The 17,496-nt window shown below is 42.9% G+C and overlaps 2 protein-coding genes across 2 annotated transcripts in view; one reads left to right on the top strand and one right to left on the bottom strand.

Moving 5' to 3' along the window:
* LOC146555009 (inactive tyrosine-protein kinase transmembrane receptor ROR1-like) overlaps positions 1 to 17,496 on the bottom strand; it is a 138,052-nt gene continuing 120,556 nt past the window's right edge. The window contains exons 6-12 of the mRNA XM_085250988.1: positions 16,446 to 16,763; positions 16,119 to 16,364; positions 15,812 to 16,014; positions 4,753 to 4,932; positions 3,851 to 4,078; positions 3,285 to 3,649; positions 1 to 3,086 (exon numbers count right to left, since the gene is read on the bottom strand). Coding sequence (XP_085107114.1) covers positions 2,390 to 3,086; positions 3,285 to 3,649; positions 3,851 to 4,078; positions 4,753 to 4,932; positions 15,812 to 16,014; positions 16,119 to 16,364; positions 16,446 to 16,763 — 2,237 coding nt within the window. The 3' untranslated portion in view covers positions 1 to 2,389. The remainder of the gene's footprint in view (positions 3,087 to 3,284; positions 3,650 to 3,850; positions 4,079 to 4,752; positions 4,933 to 15,811; positions 16,015 to 16,118; positions 16,365 to 16,445; positions 16,764 to 17,496) is intronic.
* LOC146555010 (TOG array regulator of axonemal microtubules protein 2-like) lies at positions 10,190 to 11,782 on the top strand. The gene is made up of 5 exons (XM_085250990.1): positions 10,190 to 10,408; positions 10,649 to 10,888; positions 11,053 to 11,176; positions 11,293 to 11,398; positions 11,498 to 11,782. Exons 1-5 carry the CDS (start codon positions 10,321 to 10,323, stop codon positions 11,738 to 11,740), a joined length of 801 nt encoding a protein of 266 aa, XP_085107116.1. The 5' UTR covers positions 10,190 to 10,320; the 3' UTR covers positions 11,741 to 11,782.

The following is a 17,496-nucleotide window of genomic DNA, read 5'->3' as shown; positions in this document are numbered from 1 at the left end:
TACCAAACATTATTTAATAAATGATTTTGCAATACAAAACATCTGTGCAAAAATATTCAGACAAAATACAAAGCCAAGGCCTCTCTTGATCAATATGCATGTAAACCTGTTATGGGTACACTGGCATTGAAATATACATATACTTTTGTTTCTTCTTACCAATAAAAGACAAAAAAAAGGCACTATAATGAATTTTTGCCAAATACAAAAATACCTAAACTTGATTAAGATTCACAGTCTTGTGTACAAGTGGTTTGTGCACTGCTATATTAGTACATAGACTACATAAAAAAAGATGACTGTAGCCACAATGACGGCACCCAATGGTTGAAACCTTCACTTGAGCATTTTCACTTTTATTATTTTATTCTATTAGACTCTGTACACTCATACGGTAGCCATGCCTTATACTATTCTCTGCCTTATTAGCAATTGTCAGTGACAGCATCCTTAACAAAATGAGAAACGTCCTGTATTAAATAAGGCTTCACTGATGTCAAAAATCAAGTGAGAAGTGGACTGGACTGGGGGAGTCGCCCCCTGTTGGCCATCAGTGCAGACTGCGTTGGCCTTGCTTTTTTAAATCTGGAAGCAAAGTCCAGCTTATATATACAGTCTATGTTAGTATTCGTACATCATTTACATTGCTGGGGCTCATGGGTAAAGATGCTTAGGTAGCTCACTCTGCTTTAGATAAATAGAATCACAAAAACACACAGAGAGGAAAGGCATTTGAAAAATACACTCTCAAATGATTTCAAATAGCATGGAAACAAGAGCACACCCTTCATGCTGCTAATAACAGCCAACCAGCTTCACTACTGACCTCTACTCACTTGAATGCTGAGGAAAACTAAAGAGCAGTAGGATTTATAAAGACAACTGAATTTGATTGTGATGCCATTTTTGCAGCTACTTTTTTCTTGTTGCTACATTTCACGTGTCCACTTACTTTACAACTCAGAAATGCACTTTATTCTCTGCATGTCCTCAGTAAAAACAACCCGGATGTGTTATTGCTGTAGTTAAAACATGCACTCAGGAACATTCGCACCCATTGATTGTTGACTTGACACATTACTGCTGGTTTTCTGACTTTTGTTTTGAGGGAATGAAAGAAGCTTCATATTTGGCCTCTCATAAACCATCGTGGATGGCTGAGGCATAGTTTGTGCGGCTACGAAACTGAGACTCACCAAACACACACTTCGTCATCCTTCACTGGGAAACAGACAAAACGGTCAGACTTTTTTTTCAGGTTGTACTTTTTCTGTTAAAAGCTGCACGTGCTGAGCTTTTTTTTTCCCATCTCCAAAATGAAATCCGTAAAAACTTTCGGAAAAAACATAAAAGACTGTATCCAATCAATTATGCGGCGAATGAAGTGTTTGCCCTGAGAACGGTGTGGGTTAGCTGTGGAAGGAAGCGAGTGCTTTGTGATGTCTTTTGTTCATCTGCAGGGGGCCCTCTTGCCAGTTCTGAAGTTAGATGCGATGTCTCCCGGAGAAACAAAACTGGGGGGGGCGATGATGAAAAGAAATGATACTTAAAGGGAGGCCGATCAGATAAACTTCCAGCTTCACTGTGTCCGGTCTTCTTGTTGCAGACGTCTCAGATAGCGTGATGAAGTTGGAAAATAAAAAAACAAAAAAAAACAAAACACACATTCAGCTGTCATTCTCAAAGGGACTTCTTAGCACCTGCATTAGTGCTTTCATAGCTGTTGGCAGCATGGGAATTATGCATGCTAACATAAATGTTACTGATTGGTTTATGAGGGCCAAGGAGGCATCATTTATTGGAGCAGGCCACTGTTGATCGTTTTTATAAAGTTACTCGCCGTTTCAATTCGCGCTCCCTTGGATATTTGATTTTTTGTGTTGACAAGCAAGCCAATGAACTAGTTTAGAAAAAAAGGCACCTGAAAGTCATCACATGAATATCCATGTCTGCCTGACATCCTGTAGGAAAAAGTCCATCGAGTGGGAATTGTTTAGTTTTTTTTTGTCTGATTGGAACACAAACTGTTGAATAAGGCCACGGGAAGAATGTTTTCACCTTTAAAGTGTTTTACTTAATAAAAAGTTCATTTGAATATATATCTTTGTATTTCATTCATTCATTCAGGACCTATGTACTGTATTTACACAGAGGTTAAAATAACATTTTCAAACCATGATAGTAAGTACGCCTCCTGTAAACAGTAAGGCATGACAGAGTCAGACAGCTGCTTATATAGCCTGCTTAGTGTTTCTTGGATACCCAGATGTGTGGCACGCTCCATCTCTGTTGGGTCTCGGTAAGACCAGAGAAGAACTGTGACGCTGCGCCACTGGCTGAAGCGCTAAACGTCTCATATCTGGGATCTAAGCTCAAAGAGGTTGAATATTTACAGGTCTGCAGTGATGACTGAGTCGTTGTACATCAGCACATCAGAGTCAGGGGTAAGCAGTGCTGACGTCTGAGACACGTGGTCCACCATCCCCTTCTGGGAGATTTGTCCGTACACCTGAGCCGACCCTCCGCCGCTCCCCGGCATGATGCAGTGGGACAGCAGCGGCGTGTTGGCGTCATGGTTGGAGCCCGTAGTGGAGGGCACGCCGCTGACGTGACCCGTGCTGGTGGAGCCGCTAGCGCTGCTGGGGGAGCGGCTTTTTGGAGGGGGCAGGTGGTGCTGGATTACCCTAGTAGGCGGAGCTGGGGGTGCAAAGTGAGCTGGGAATGCTGCGTATCCTGGCGGGATTGGGTATCCGTTGACTGGGATAAAGCGCTGGTGGGTTTGGGTCACGGCCATGGGCGTCCATGCTGGAACTGCACCCATCTGTCCCGGCGCGGGAATAGCCTGGGCTGGGTAGAGGTACCCCGCGGCGGCGGCGGCAGCATAGCGTGGGTTGCTAAGGTTGCTGACGGGGCTGGCGCTGAGCGAGGTGGTCTGAGTGGTGGCGTTGCCTCCTCCTCCAGAGGGCGTGCTGGAGCTGGCGTGGGACGACAACCCCTCCCAAGCTCGCAGGCGGGCGTGAATATCCTTGAAGCGCGGCCGACGTGCTGGTCCTTCCTGCCAGCACTCTGTCATCAGACCATAAAACCTAAAAGCCAACAGAGTTATTTCATTACCACAAACAGCAACAATCAGACTGCTTCTAAAACTCTATTTGAATTGAATACACTAAACTAACCCTAATACCAGAGTCCAATAAAGACACTTGCACACTTGAGTTTCACCATTAGCTGGATGCACTATCTTCTTGTATACTTCTCATATTGCACCGGTAATTGCAACATACCTTGGTGGGCAGTCTTCGGGGCAGGGCAGCAGCTGCCTCTTTCTCACCATCTCCATCACTTCCTGGTTCGAGAAACCATAGTAGGGCTGTAGCCCGTAGCTGAAGACCTCCCACAGCACAACTCCAAATGACCAGATGTCCGAGTCTGTGGTGAACTTTCCCGAAGCGACGGCCTCAGGGGGCATCCAGCGGATGGGCAGCACAATTTTAGGCTGGAGGCAGTAGTAGTCTGAGGAGTAGATCTCTCTGGAGAGACCCAGGTCAGAAATCTTGACGTGGAGCTGCTCGCCTACCAAAATGTTCCGAGCTGCGAGGTCCTTGTGAACGCAGAAGTGGCTGGCCAAGTACTCCATCCCAGCAGCCACCTGGTTCACAATATTTAGAAGATGTTTGAAGGAGCAGTGAAAGGTAGACATTAAAACACTGATTTTAATTCAAAGTTTCTACATGAGCGATTAAGATCATCATCAACATTTCATGTAAATGGTTCATGTTTAAATGGAAGGCACAACAGTACTTCTTCCACTACGCTTGTAGCCAACTACGAGGATGTTTTTAGATCCTACCTGTATGGCCATATGCAGAAAATCTCCATGATCCAGGCTGGATTTCACCGTGCCGTCCTCATCGCTGCTACAGCCGACGTCTGAGTGTGGCGAACGCATGATGAGGAACTCGTGGAGGTCACCTTGGGGCAGAAACTCAAACAGCATGCAGACCGGCTGCTCCTGGGTAACCACACCCACCAGGCACACCAAGTTGGGGTGCTGAAGCTCGGTCAGCACTGCGGCCTCCTTTGATGAAGTTGGATAAATAACGGTGAATTTCAAAGAAACAAACAAACAAAAAAAGGTGGCTGGCAGGTTGATTTCAACATTTACTGGAAAAGTGGATATTTACAAAAGATGTGGGAGTTTAATGGAGAAACTGAGTCTGAAACTGTGTGGCTTTGACAGGTGATTATAAGAAGATCACCCAAGCTGGTTTCACAACGGCTCATTGATTACTTTTGAAATTGAGTCGATGGTAGTACCACTTTAAAATGTGGGCACAGTTCAGGTCTGCCTCACTTTCTGTAAACGGAAAGTGAGGATTACGTCTTACACATGCCGACTGCCTCAACCCGCCGTCACATCTAAATTTATCTGGACAACCTTCCACCAAGTTACAGTTTATTTTGGGAGCTATTTCCAGAGAACTCATCTACAGTTGAGCAGTTCAGCCGTCTCCAATCTTTCACCGCGTCTACCTTCTATAGACATACAACAAGCCGTGCTTGAAATCTTGTGGGCCTAGACGCCTTTCCTCTAAGAAAGCAGCCACATGTAGTTTTTAGCAATAGGATATTTTAGTGGTACATTTCATTTTCCAACTCTACACAAAGACGACTGATGCGGCTTCATTATTGTATATATATATATATTTTTATGTGTGTTGTAAAAACGGTTAATTTAGAAACATTTCTTACTTGCTGGAAGTCAGCCCACTGCTGGGCATTGGAAATGTCTTTGAGGGTCTTTATGGCCACAAGCTGGGCCTGGTCCATGCCCGGCAGATACAGATGACCTTTGTAGATCTTCCCTAGAGTACATTCTCCGAGCTCCTCCATGAAACGGACGGCTGATAAGGGAAGCTCCTTGGCCTTGCTCTACAGAAAGAAGGAGGAGGAAAAAAATGGTAAGGTGACATCAACAGGTTGAAAACACATTCAACAAAAATGAAATCATTACTTTCTTTGTCGGGTCAGCAGCCTTTCATCACCGCTGTCCTTGTAGGGAAAAGAAAACATGATGTCGCTGCTTTCAATCTGATGTAGGCGAACTGCCTAATATAACACCAAATCCGTGTTTGAATTGTAGAAGAAAAATAAAACTATAGCTCAGAGCTGATAATTCACGCAATCAGACTCAGCCCATTACATCAGCCCCCAAATCGCCCCTTTCACGCCTCTGGAAAGCGATGTGGGAAAATTGCGAAATCTGGCAACATGTCGCAGCTTAAAAATGTCATCTGGCTGACAGGTTAAGCAAAATTTGGGAAGATGAGGCAATTAATTCTCTTGCCAGTAAACCCTAGAATCAGCTGCAACAATAGCAGAAAACAATGTAGCGCTCCCTGTGAGGGATGACTTTGCTTTTTCATCTTTTGGAACTCACTGAGGAGTGCTCTGACTGGAATGCTGGGTTACAGCACATCTAAATCCAACAGGAATGAGCTGGGCTGTGGGGTTAGGACAGGGTCAGGCACGTTTTGGAATTCATTTAAAGTAAATTGCAGTCAATTAAATCCATTTCCTCATTAAGATAAAGAAAACGAATGATTCAAATGGAGAAAATGCGGTTCAGCAGTTTCCCACAAACACCACAGCAGATACACTGTGTAAATGCCATCTGTTAGAAATTAGTCACCTTAATAAGTATATTTAGTGTCAGATTTCTGTGTAAAATAGTTGAGGGGAAAGCAGATCACTTGTTTAAGAATTCATGAGGACTGTTCATCACCTTACCATCTCTCAAAAAAAAAAAAAAACCGAAATCCAGGGAAAATGGCCTTCTTCAAAGGAAAGTTTATAAGAATTTATTTTTTATATTTTATGAGTGATTATTTTTTAATTTTTTAGGGGGCAAAGTCTGTGAGCTACACTTCTGAAAGTGTGAGCACAGACTTTCAAATCTCAGCTCAAGTTAATCCAATTTGGATGTCCGATCTCCAGCAGCAGCTTGGGAGGCCAGTAGAGGAGATGGGACCCACATTTTGTTTACAGCTTCACATGTGCAAAGCACGTAATAGACTTTAAAATGGAGCAAATCAGCTGAACACTTCACAGATATTAAAGCCTGATTATGGGGGAAAAACACATTTTCATCCATCTTCAGTGCGATAAGTCCCAGGTATGATGCCATAACTTTTTTTGAGACTCTTATCCAAAATCTGTGACGGTATTTTAATTTCTCAGTATGAATTTTTTTTTTTAACATAACGTCTTATTACAATGTGTATCTTTCCCCTGATTTTTTCTTCAGGCAAATCTGTGATGTCAGGTTTCTGTGTGTGTCTTCTTTTTTTATTTTGATCATTAAGATTAGTCTTCTTTGCAACCAGAGCATGACCACGGTTGATAATCATACCGACCATCTCATTAGAACAGCACCAACAGATGACGGTGGGGATGTTGGGGACTGAATATTTTTTATATAAAGTCGATGGTGCCAAACTGCCACTCGTATCTATGCTTGGGAAGAGATAAAAGGTGCAGAAAGGTTGGCAGAGATTTCCAGATTCCAGGAACTTTGAGATGAATAATGAAATTCCTCTGTGAGGACACATGCACTCACACACTCACACATGCACACCGTCTGTACGAGCTCTGAGGGGGGTGGTGAGTGTGTGTGTTGTGCATGATGTGAGACACAGATGTTTTTAGTTATGGGTTTTTTTCCCCGCTGTCTTTCCTCCCCACACCCAAACCCTCAGATCCTCCTCACACCACCACAGATTTCTATGTGTGTGTCTAAATGGACTGTCATAGGCAGTAACCCTTGGGTGACCCCCTGCAAGCAAAGCCTGTTAGGTAGCAGCTTAATCCAAGACAAAGCTGCAGATAATGAAAACAGGAAAGAAAGACATTTGACTTAGTAAAACGTCTAAAAGTCGGAATATTTAGCCCATATAAAAAAGTTTTTAAAAGACAGAAATCACACAGCCGCTCCCTTTTATTAAAATTTTCTTGTAGATCTGTAAAATTTAGCTACAAGGCTGAATGGACGCATGAGGGCGGGGCTTTGGTAATCTTTCAGCTGATGGTTATGCAGTCTGCTATATTTCAGAACCAAGTTGGCAACAAAGACCATTTAAAATCAACTGTATAATTCCATGACTGCATGGCTGTCACTCTCCTGTAAACGTAACTCTTTGCAGACACAAGGTCTTCATGTAAACAGCAAGGAGAGACTCCCTTTTTAGGTCAGTGAAACATTTATTCCAGTCCCCCTCCCAAAAAACCCTCAGAAACAAAATAAAGCAAGGATATTAATGGATTCTGACGCATCTGTGACATCTGCAATTCTCTCCGCGGCTCTTCGCTGTAATACTATACGCCTTACCTTGAGCATCAGCTCAAGTGTGCCCAGCAATACATGCTGTCTAGATAAACCCCCAACCCTCCGCCCTCAACCACCACAATTATGTGGAAAAAAAGATGCGCTTACACGACATGACAGGGTGTGCAGCCTTGAAGGCAACATGATACTCATGCTGATGTGAGCTGTGTGTTTTACTGGGAGACCATGATATACATTACAAAAAAGAAAAAAGCTCCAGTGGTATTAGGATGGACAGAAGCATAGCAATGGAAAACTAGATCTACTTCTACTGAATCGAGAAAAGGTTCCTGAGAAGAGATTTAATTTTCAGTATATAAGAAATTTGGGGCGTTTCTGAAGGTACTGTACCATGTTAGAGCATCTTAACATAGAGTCCTTGAATACTAGGCAGTTGTAGAGGATGAGTTACTCTACTTTAAATGACTCCCACCCCTTATTGGAGGATTTCAGCTTCTTCCTTTGGGACAGAGGTTTGCAGCCCCTAAATGCAGGCAAAGCTTGAAGAAACAGCTTTGTCCAAATTGCTATTTTGTTGTCGTTGTTGTTGTTGTAGCAAATGACACATGTTTTTTTCTGTATTTTTTTAAAACTGTATTTATTTATTTACTGTACTTATTTCTCTGTTTATGACAGTGCTTTTATCTCCTTTTTGCCGTTTTATATCAGTATAGTGTTGTCTAGTTTTAGAAGCTGTGATTAGGACGTCTATTTAAATTTGTTGATTAAAGATCATAATTAGAGATCATAAGCTGCCTTTGATTTAGACATGTCTGATATTTTTGTAAAAACACAAAATAGTGTATATATATGAATATTTTCAAAAAATGCACAGAATGCTCTGTGAGTTCATGACATCATCATAACTGATTTACTGAGCAGTTAGAACTTGTCACTCACACACTGAGAAGCACTCACAAACTTTCTGTTTCTAAACAATTTGTTCACTTTTTATCTCAGTCATGCCTGAAAAGACATCAGGTAACTTTTTCCATCACTTTCGAGATTTGATTCAGAGAAAACGCACAGGTGGAGATGTAAGTAACTAAACATACTCATTCTTGACTTCTCTGCTGTTCAAATGTAAACGTTTCGGGGTACGGTGGCCCCTAGAGACAAAGCACGTACAAACTCCAAAACACATGCAAAATCCAAAACACTTGCAAATTCCAAAACACGTACAAACTCCAAAACACTTGCAAACTAAAAAACACATGCAAATTCCAAAACACGTACAAATTCCAAAACACTTGCAAAATCCAAAACACTTGCAAACTAAAAAACACATGCAAATTCCAAAACACTTCCAAACTCCAAAACACATGCAAATTCCAAAACACGTACAAACTCCAAAACACTTGCAAAATCCAAAACACATACAAATTCCAAAACACTTGCAAAATCCAAAACACTTGCAAAATCCAAAACACTTGCAAACTCAAAAACACATGCAAATTCCAAAACACGTACAAATTCCAAAACACGTACAAATTCCAAAACACAACGGAAGTGCTCCAGGACGCTAGGGGCAGTGTTGAGCTTTTGTTACCTAGTAACTACACAAGCCAGGAAGTACCAATGACCGGATTTGGGGTTTGCAGCCTTAAAGGCCGCATTTTAAGGCCGATTACGTCACAGCGACAAGAGAAGGCTTTCCCAATTCAAAGGCTGCTCGAAATGCGGCCCTCAAATGCGTCCATAATTTCCCTGAATTTTAAGGATGGGTCGGTGTAGCCTTCATGGCCCAACATATCCCAGACTTCATAGTGCGGTGGTGGTGTGGATAATTTTGCCGAAAAAAAACGGTGGAAGCGGAGCGGAGGAAGTGTAAACTTTCAGAAGATATGACTTTAGTCTCATGAACAACATCAGCTAATTCTTATTTACTAATTAATCTTGAAATAACTGTTCAGTACAGAAATGAAGCCCAAAAATCATGTTTTACTGTCCTGTGGTCTCAGCCTCAGATACTTATCAAATCACACAAAGCTCTTGTAGAAACAAACAAACAAATGAACAAAATATGTTCTCCCTCATTTCTGTCAAACCAAGTTGTATGACACGTTTCCAGCGGTTAGTATCATGGTTGCTAGGCAACCTGGGAAGCGCGACGGAGACTAGACCGTCCCATACAGACAAACTTGCCGTTTATTTTGCAAATCGAGCTCAACACTGCCCCTAGTGTCCTGGAGCACTTCCGTTGTGTTTTGGAATTTGCATGTGTTTTTGAGTTTGCAAGTGTTTTGGATTTTGCAAGTGTTTTGGAATTTCTACGTGTTTTGGAATTTGTACGTGTTTTGGAATTTGTACGTGTTTTGGAATTTGCAAGTGTTTTGGATTTTGCAAGTGTTTTGGAGTTTGTACGTGTTTTGGAGTTTGCATGTGTTTTTTAGTTTGCAAGTGTTTTGGAATTTGCATGTGTTTTGGAGTTTGCATGTGTTTTGGAGTTTGCAAGTGTTTTGGAGTTTGTACGTGTTTTGGAGTTTGCATGTGTTTTGGAATTTGCATGTGTTTTGGAGTTTGCATGTGTTTTGGAGTTTGCAAGTGTTTTGGAGTTTGCAAGTGTTTTGGAGTTTGTACGTGCTTTGTCTCTAGGGGCCACCGTACAGAGCAACTGTCAGCGCTTCACCACAGAGTCCAGGATCCTGGACTTTCACAAAGCTCTGAGCAGTAAGAGAAATGTGTTCTTTCAACAGGCAGACACATCGCATATCGCACAGAGACCCAGAGATTATGCTGTGCGACTCCCACCTTTACCTAAGCAATGCGCAGGCTCTCCACAGAGAGTCCAGAGAAGCAGGAACTTAAGTCCCTGGTTGGATGACCCCTTTTGGAATCAGGGGGACCCTAAAAGAAGTCCGTGTAGCCTCAGCTCTGTAGACACACACACACCAAGTGAGCTGAGGGCCATTCCTCTCATTGACAGTCCTGTTGAGATGACACCGCTCACTCCAGTTCCTCCACCTCCTCGAGCAGCTTGTCCATCACAATTGCCTGTTTTCTCTGCTAAACATTTAGGAGCAGGTCAGTTCAAAGGTGATGCTTTTCTTTAGTGGTTACACCTGCTGTTAATCAGTTAGTTTAGATTTTAAAATTTGACACTGTAGATTATCTATTTTAATGCTAAATTACACATATTCTTGCTGTCCATTCATTTTATATGCTTTTTTGTAGAAAAAAAAAATCAGGAAGAAAAATGTCTATTGTTGTTTTTTTTAGTAAGATGTCAATTTGTAGTTATTTATTTATTTTTTGTCTAAACAGATACGAAGGTCATTCGTGGAATAAGAGTCTTGACAGTAAAAGACAAATTTGGGCCTATTTTGGAAAAACTGCAGCATTTCCAGGATGGGATTGTAACCTCACCTGGACACACAGTACCAACCAAAACATTTACTGCAGTAAAGCCTTTGACTCCAAAACCTCCAACAGTTCCCATACCGCAAAAACGAGGACCTCGGCTTGGGACGCTGCTGCGCCGTGCAAAAGTCGTCCCTATAGACGGTAAGTGGTTTTCCTCAGTAACTGTAGAAGATGCTGAATAATCAAACTTTAAATTAAGAGATTTTTTAAAAAGATTTTAATGAACAATTAATCACTGCATCATGTACAATGCTTCAAATTAGAAGAAATTACATTTTCTCTTTACTAACCTCGTTGATTATCAGACAAGAAAGCAGACAGTCAGTGCAGTCAGAATAATCCAAGAGAGGGCAGGGTCAAACTCCCGCCTCTAGCTACACCTGTAGAGAGCCTGTCCCACAGCTTTAGTCTGCTGTCTTCAGACGACTGGTAAGAAGCGTAGTAAGGAGACATTAAATACTGCACAGAAACAGTGCTGCATAATGTGGCTGTGTTATTTGTGGTGTTCCTGAAGTCGTGTTCAATGTTGTGTTGTGTAAATACAGGATTAAGAAAAGACAGGGGTTGCAAACTATTCAGTCTCTGGCAAAGCACCACTCGGACATCCTGAAGACTAAACTGCATGAAGTGTGTCTGGTCCTCACTGAGGAGGTATTGCACACTTTATGTTTCTTATATGTGTTTCATGCAGCTAGTTTCCCTTCAAGCGCATACTACAGCCTCAACTGATGATTTTCACTCACATTTTAGGTGAAAAACCAACGCTCAGCAGTAGCCTGTGAGGCCATACATACCATCGATGAGCTCTACATTCAGCTCCAGAAAACAATGGACCCAGAAGTTGAAACAACAGGCCGAGCTCTATTGCTGAAGCTTTCACAGACCAACAACAACTTTCTTCATCAGGAGGTCAATCTGGCGCTTGATGCCATGGTGGAAAATTGCAGCCATGGACGGATTCTGAGCGCTCTGTTTAACACAGGACTGACGTAAGAGGAGAGAAGAAGCTGTAGTGATTTTATTAGAAGACATGAAAGAGAGATGATGTTCACTGAGTTGTGTGTCTAATATTGTCCTTGCTCAGCCATCGCTGTGCCGCAGTGAGGAATAGCACAGCTCAACACCTGCACCAGCTGGCTGACAAAGTTGGAGCAGCCGTCATCCTGAAAGCAGGAAGCTTCACTGAAAGGTTTCTAATTGCTGCCTCTAGAATGGCAGGGGATGCTGCACCTGAAGCCAGGTGGGTACTTTTAAATGGGTTTGAAGTGCATCAATGTTTTATTTTCTGTGAGTTTACACAATTAATGACAACTGTAATCTTCCACAGGTACCATGGGCGAACAATCATCAAGAAACTGACCCTTCACAAGGACTTTATGAATTTGTGGATGAAGATTGTCCCTGAAAAAGACAGGCGTCCTGTGGAGAAGAGCCTGAAAAAGGCTAATAATTACAGGCAGCAGGTCAGCATTCAGACTAGGCTCTCCTCTCCAGCAGGGCCTGGGATCCCCAGATGTGACAATGCAAGTCCTGACGAGTACAGAGGAGAAGAGCTACAGTAGCAGCAGCACTCTGAGGCTAAGCTGGGAAAGTGGTTGGAGGTTCAACCATCATGACCACAGACAGTCCCAGTCGCTCTGCAGGAGTAAACTTCTCCATCTTCAGGACTACAAACTATTTCTCTGAAGGACAATATTATTTAGATTTACATTAATTATTATTACATCATTCTTATTATTACATTATTTGTATTATTTCATTATTATTATCACATTTTTAAGATCCTGAATGGACAATGAATGAATAAATCCCTTTTTTTTTCATGTGAATTAAAATGGCACTTTGGTTGGCACATATACAGTTTCTGTTTTTCTGTCAACAAATATTAATACATTCTTAGTTCTCTTGTTTTCGTTTTTAACCCATGATTTTGCATTTTTATCAGGATTCAAAGTCATTTTTATAACATAAAGAAATATTAAATAAATACTAGAAAGTGAAAATTTCAGAAGAAATTTTAAGTGTGTCTATGCTAATCAGTGTAGTTTAGAATAGAATAGAATAGAATTCAACTTTATTGTCATTGCACAGGTACAGGGCAACGAAATGCAGTTGGCATCCATTCAGAAGTGCTTTAGTGATATAGATATATTACAATATATATTAGCAATAATATAGATATGTAAGTATATTACAGAAATGGGTCTATTATGGAATGTTATAATGTACACGGTATGAAGTATGTTGTGAATATTCTATAACTATAAGTATGTACAGGCTGTAGTGAGTACAAGCTATGTACAGGCTATGAACAGGATATAAATATGAAAAACTATACAGAATATGAAATAAATAACTTTACAGAAATAATGGGAACTATGCAAGTTGTAAACAGTTGTAGGATTAAAAATTATCGAATGTACAGGTTTGCCATTCATACGGCTACAGAGAGCAAAACTCAGCAGAGCAGCCATTCTCCACCATGAACTATGGTAAAAACAAACACCGCTCGCACCTCACAGATGACAGCTTACAGTTTTGTGTAAAGATGAGGTGACTTCGTACAGCCCCGATTTGCAGACGCTGTGCACAGAGGTTCATGAGCAGAAGTCCCATTGTACCACGGCAGACCCGACAATGTTTGCATGAACACGCTTTGTTGGCAATAACAGAGGTCAAACGTTTACTATAGGTCTTTACCAGGTTTGCACACACAGTAGCTGGTATTTTGGCCCATTCCTCCATGCAGATCTTCTCGGGAGCAGTGATGTTTTGGGGCTGTCGCCGAGCAACACGGACTTTCAATTCCCGCCACAGATTTTCTATGGGGTTGAGGTCTGGAGACTGGCTAGGCCACTCCAGGACTTTCAAATGCTTCTTACGGAGCCACTCCTTTGTTGCCCGGGCGGTGTGTTTTGGATCATTGTCATGTTGGGAGACCCAGCCTCGTTTCATCTTCAAAGTTCTCACTGATGGAAGGAGGTTTTGGCTCAAAATCTCACGATACATGGCCCCATTCATTCTGTCCTTAACACGGATCAGTCGTCCTGTCCCCTTGGCAGAAAAACAGCCCCATAGCATGATGTTTCCACCCCCATGCTTCACAGTAGGTATGGTGTTCTTGGGATGCAACTCAGTATTCTTCTTCCTCCAAACACGACGAGTTGAGTTTATACCAAAAAGTTCTACTTTGGTTTCATCTGACCACATGACACTCTCCCAATCCTCTGCTGTATCATCCATGTGCTCTCTGGCAAACTTCAGACGGGCCTGGACATGCACTGGCTTCAGCAGCGGAACACGTCTGGCACTGCGGGATTTGATTCCCTGCCGTTGTAGTGTGTTACTGATGGTGACCTTTGTTACTTTGGTCCCAGCTCTCTGCAGGTCATTCACCAGGTCCCCCCGTGTGGTTCTGGGATCTTTGCTCACCGTTCTCATGATCATTTTGACCCCACGGGATGAGATCTTGCGTGGAGCCCCAGATCGAGGGAGATTATCAGTGGTCTTGTATGTCTTCCATTTTCTGATGATTGCTCCCACAGTTGATTTTTTCACACCAAGCTGCTTGCCTATTGTAGATTCACTCTTCCCAGTCTGGTGCAGGTCTACAATACTTTTCCTGGTGTCCTTCGAAAGCTCTTTGGTCTTGGCCATGGCGGAGTTTGGAGTCTGACTGTTTGAGGCTGTGGACAGGTGTCTTTTATACAGATGATGAGTTCAAACAGGTGCCATTCATACAGGTAACGAGTGGGGGACAGAAAAGCTTCTTACAGAAGACGTTACAGGTCTGTGAGAGCCAGAGATTTCCCTTGTTTGAGGTGACCAAATACTTATTTTCCACCCTGATTTACGAATAAATTCTTTACAAATCCTACCATGTGAATTCATGGATTTTTTTTTCACATTCTGTCTCTCACAGTTGAAGTGTACCTCTGGTGCAAATTACTGACCTCTGTCATCATTTTAAGTGGGGGAACTTGCACAATCGGTGGCTGACTAAATACTTTTTTGCCCCACTGTATGAGGGGAAAGAGACATACACCGGTGGCTAGCTGCCCTCTGTTGTAGCTCCGCGTTAGCCACCACCCAACAACTCAGTTATTTTTCCCACATCGACCAGCATCATCGGCCCATATAAACGAAATATAAGTCCACTGAAACACAGACTGTTTGCGAGCGATCGGGGTGGGGGGTGGGGGGGTGAAAGGAGTTAGAGCCGCCTCACTGTAAGCGAAGCCCGGGTGCTTTTTAGCTAAGGGTCGCTAGCCGCGCTAGCTAGCTAGCAGCAACACGTAAGAGAACTTGCTAATATGGGATGTCTTGATAAAACGAGCAGCTATTTGAAGTTTACACACCTACATTCTCACCTGAAAATATCTTTAAAGTTTATTTTGTGACCTAGAAACACTAATAAAAAACATATATAAAACGAAGAGGTAGCCGCCATTGTTTTACTCGGCAGAATTGTGGGATATGGAGTTTTCCACCAAGCGGAAAAATAATAATAAGAATAAGAATAATAAAGCCGACGAATAGTAATAAGTGTGCCTCTTGGCATAGGCACATTTAAAAAGATTAATTAAGTGAGAGGACCAAGGATAAGGAGAAGTGTAAGGGAAGGGTGTGGAAAAAGAGACAGTGAGAAATAAACAGGAGGGAGGTGGTGGGCTGCAGTTGAACATTCCTGAACCTGCTGAGCTCTGATGACGGATCTGATGCTTTGTCTGAGACAGGTCGTTTCCACACACACTCAAGCCAGCATGCCGTGACATATCCCTAATGACACACAGAGGGCTGTGCCAGTGTTTTGACTCCTTCTGCAGTCTGTTTGCATGCCAAACGACAGCCTCTTTACAGTCATTACACAACAGCGTGATGATGCACTTAGTGTCCACTTCAAAATCGTGAAGTTTACAGTGTTTAATTTTTGCGTTGATATTACATGTAAAAAGTGTTCTATATCTGCAGAAATAAACGGTAATCTGCAGGATTACCAGGAAGGCCCTCCGTCATTTATTCCCCACCCTGAGTGCCATCTGCTGTGACTGTAACGCTCCCTACCTTAGGCTTGTATGCAGTCGCGAGCATGGACATCTCAACGTTCTGGCCGCGGACGGGTTTGGGTTGGCGCGTCACGGGAGGCCTGGAGGACTTCTGGTTGTTGCGGCACACGCAGATGAAGAAGAAGAGCAACGCGATGGCTAAGGGGATTACCACGCTGGGAACCAGGATGTACAAGATCTCAATGCCAGACTCCTTATGGTCTAAACAGATGGGACATCGAGAGAGGGGAATCATGTCATTTCACACGTCACACATGTGTCACAAAGGCAACATCGCAAACTACGATTTAAAACTAGTGTCTCACCACAGAGGGGTATGTCGCAGAGCTCCATTCTGACCCCCTCATCTAGTGTGAAGCACCAGGGGGCCTCGTGTTTGTTCCCTGGGTTGCGGCAGTACGAGTGTCCTCCGTTAAGCTCCGGGTAGCGCACAGCCTGGTAGTTGTGGCTGTGAGGATACTGGGAGTTCCACGGCTGACACTGACGCCCTGACTTGGTTATGCTTACCGTCCCTCTGTAGTCTACCCCACTGTTGTTATAACATTTGTGATCTGGTGGAATATAACAGACAATGATGTTTTAGCAGCGTCAACACAGTAAATCATTACAATTGCCACATGAACATGTCTCACTCTTGTTAATAGGCTCTGTCATAGGGATCCCGATCCTCAGACAGTTGGCGGCCTCGGGGCTGTCGGAAGTAGCCAGGTCATCGCAGTTTGGCAGTTTCAGTCTCTTCAGTATTATCGGGTTGGAGCGGGCGATGATGTACTCGGTTTTACACAAGTCGTTCTCCAGGATCTCGCATTCGTCCTTACAGAGGTCACGGGGTTTGTCGGACCCCGAGCTGCGGTCGCACGTTGGGAAGGCAAAGTGGCAGAGGGAAGGGATGGCGAACTGCGAGCAGCGGTCAGACAAATGGTTGGACGTCCCGATCATGGTGAAGGCCGCTGGGAATGAGAGGATTCAATTTCAGTTGCTTGAAAGTTTCTAAATAACGAAGAATTAGGAGACTGAATAAAAACAGAGAATTTCATACTTTAAATGCACGACTCGCGCACAGCGATGCTGTTCACTTATTGCAAACATGTGCATTGCTGCGGCTGTCATTATCACTACGGCGACTACGATGAAGAGGAGACGCGAATAAAAAGCGGCCAAGTGAACCTGACAACCATCCAAATGTTTCTCCAGCACATGTTGCTTGAGTAAAAAGGAACATAAAGATCAGTAAGTGTGACATTAAATTCAAGATGCTGAATCTGGACTCTGATATGATTTACAGTCCTACTGTTGGCCTGTTACGACTCTGTGGCGCCATAAATCTCAATTATCACTCGTCCTTGATGTTTCAGATCAGGCTCTGGATTCATGGCCTGCGTCATTCCCTGAACTGTTGCACGGATATAATCAATAATGACCTCTGAGGACAAACGCATGCATACGCATAAAACAAAAAGCACACACGCTGAGACACAGACGTGTAACAACACTGGAAACAGTGTGTCGGCCACATGTGATTCATACTGAGTGGTGAACTCCCTTTGAACTCTCTAAGTGACGTTCTGCTTCCTTCCTGGAGCATATTAATTATGATTACCTTCTGAAAAATCTGAATTTACACAAAGTTTTTATTGAATTACTACATCTTTTTTATTTTTAGCAGCAAATTATGTCTCTAAA

Source organism: Mchenga conophoros, linkage group LG17 (genome assembly GCF_057382185.1).
Source record: "Mchenga conophoros isolate Kocher_MC1m ecotype Shallow Benthic linkage group LG17, M_conophoros_male_GT1.1, whole genome shotgun sequence".
Classification (NCBI taxonomy): domain Eukaryota; kingdom Metazoa; phylum Chordata; class Actinopteri; order Cichliformes; family Cichlidae; genus Mchenga; species Mchenga conophoros.
Note: the sequence above shows the minus strand (reverse complement) of the source record. Positions and strands in the feature narration are given on the sequence as shown.